This window comes from Morone saxatilis, unplaced genomic scaffold (genome assembly GCF_004916995.1).
Source record: "Morone saxatilis isolate NCDOM2014 unplaced genomic scaffold, NCSU_SB_2.0 Contig24, whole genome shotgun sequence".
Classification (NCBI taxonomy): domain Eukaryota; kingdom Metazoa; phylum Chordata; class Actinopteri; family Moronidae; genus Morone; species Morone saxatilis.
The window spans coordinates 1-2,049 of record NW_023339807.1 but is presented as its reverse complement, the minus strand read 5'-3'; the positions used below and the strand labels follow the sequence as shown (position 1 = coordinate 2,049).

The window sequence follows — 2,049 nt, the reverse complement described above, 5'->3', positions numbered from 1 at the left end:
GACCTGCTCTATTTGAAAAGTGTACTGAGATAACTTCTGTTATGATTATTATTGATTATTGGCGCTATACAAATAAAATTGAATTGAATTGAATATATGTATTTATGTCCCCTAACCACAAACTAATAATGCATCTGGACTGTATTATTGGCAATTATTATAATGTTATAATAGTGCTGAAATGTTGGATGTTTTTCTCTCTCGTCAGGACTGTATACCTCAGTATTATAAAGGACACTTTCAGAAATTAAGTAAGTATTGACTTCTACATCTAAAAAATTACAAGGTTTAGAGAAACATAATTTGGAGTCAGTAAGTGTTCAGAGTGTTGAAATGTGCTTGTGATGCCTTACAAGTTAACACCCGACAGCCAGTTAACTCATCAACACCCTTTGTGTCACACAGACATCCCACGCACAAGGAGTTGCACTTTTACATAGAATATAATTTAAATTGTATAATAAATACATTTGTCTGAGTTGTGTATAACTGTTGCTGGCTAACAGTATATTTGAGTTCAGCTGTAAATGAATGATACATTTCCTTACTCACTGTGTCTTTCTTTCCAGAGTCTATGCGTAGCTTCATAAGGAAGAATAATCTCTCACTGTCTCTGGTTGGTTCCTCCTACGATGGTGTATCAGTGAATGATGTCATCTTTAATGGACGGACAGCTGTATCGGAGTTGTTGGGAACTGGAGTTTGATGGAGCTGGTCAACACTAATGTCATTCTGCAAGGTGTAGTGGTTTGAACAGCTTTAAGACTTGCCAGGAAATGTCAACACTAGTCAATATAGATGCTGAATAGGTCTTTACCATCATTTTAATTTGATTTAGCTTAAAGTTAGCTTATGTTCAAATATTATATAGCTATATATTATTATTGCTTGCCAGTACATGCCTACTTGCACTTTTTAAAGGTCCAGTGTGTAGGATTTAGTAGCACCTAAATTATTATTAGTTGCAGATTACAAGCCCATCGCCTTCCCCTCACCCTCCCCTTCCAAGCACATAGGAGAAACTACAGGGGCTGTGAAACTTGCCAGTCTGTATCTAGTATTTGGTTGGTCCCTTCTGGACTACTGTACATGGAACATGGCGAACTCTGTAGAAGAGGACCTGCTACCTCTGTAGATAAAAGAGCTCCTTCTTAGGTAATGAAAATATAGCCATCAATATTATAGTCTATTTCTGCACACTGGGCCTTTTTAAGCCTTATTCTACCTAAAAAGTGCTTTTAAGGGTTTTTCCTCACCTGTCTGTTCTGTAGTAAAGATTTCATGAAGGTTTTATTCTGACTGATGAGCATATATGACCTGCATTTATTGACATCAACTAAGACAAGACTAATAAATGTAAATGGTCAAAAGTCAAAAAGGTTGCAAACTGATATAAATAAAATTCACTTGGAATGACTTAACTGACTTCAATTCTGTCCGGTGGGAGGCACTACAGAAGGAGCAACAGTGGCCTAGTTCTAATGAAAATATATATAACAAATGTATTACAGAGGCAGTATTATGCTTTTTGGGGTTTCCCTGTCCTTTAGTGATGAAAGTGGAGTGTGTCAGATGGTGTGAATGGAGGTGCTGCAGAAATGGCCAGTATGAGAAAAATAATGCATTTCTAGCCGGGTCTAGTCAGAGGCATTTGTCAAAATATTTGTTTTAGTGGGTTGGAAAATGTCATATATGCAGAAAAACATCTTTTTCACCTAAAAAGATGAAAGATATCAAAAAAGGCCAAAAACCATTAAAGGTCAGTGTAAGCCAATAATCAGTGTAAAATTTGGTAGCTATACCTACTGTGATCTGAGAGTTTTGGTTTTAAGTAAGCAAAATGTCATTTTGAGAAAATAAGCCTACCCCAAAAGACACAAAGAAACAGAAATAACAGAACCTAAATGGACTGCACTTATAATATCACTGATATTATCGTTATTATTATTAGTTGTTGTTGACTATTGTTGTTGCTGCGGTTGCTGTTGTCGCTGCTCGCTGTCCCCTGTCGTTGCTGCTGTCGCCGTCGTCACCGTCTTTTTCATGATC

At 36.7% G+C, this 2,049-nt stretch overlaps 1 protein-coding gene across 1 annotated transcript in view; it reads left to right on the top strand.

Annotated features, from left to right (window-relative positions):
• ppox (protoporphyrinogen oxidase) overlaps positions 1-1,417 on the top strand; it is a gene marked incomplete in the record, with an annotated part of 54,413 nt that extends 52,996 nt beyond the window's left edge. Inside the window, 2 exon segments of the mRNA XM_035672509.1 lie at positions 209-251; positions 570-1,417. Coding sequence (XP_035528402.1) covers positions 209-251; positions 570-706 — 180 coding nt within the window.
• Positions 1,418-2,049: the final 632 nt, after the last annotated feature.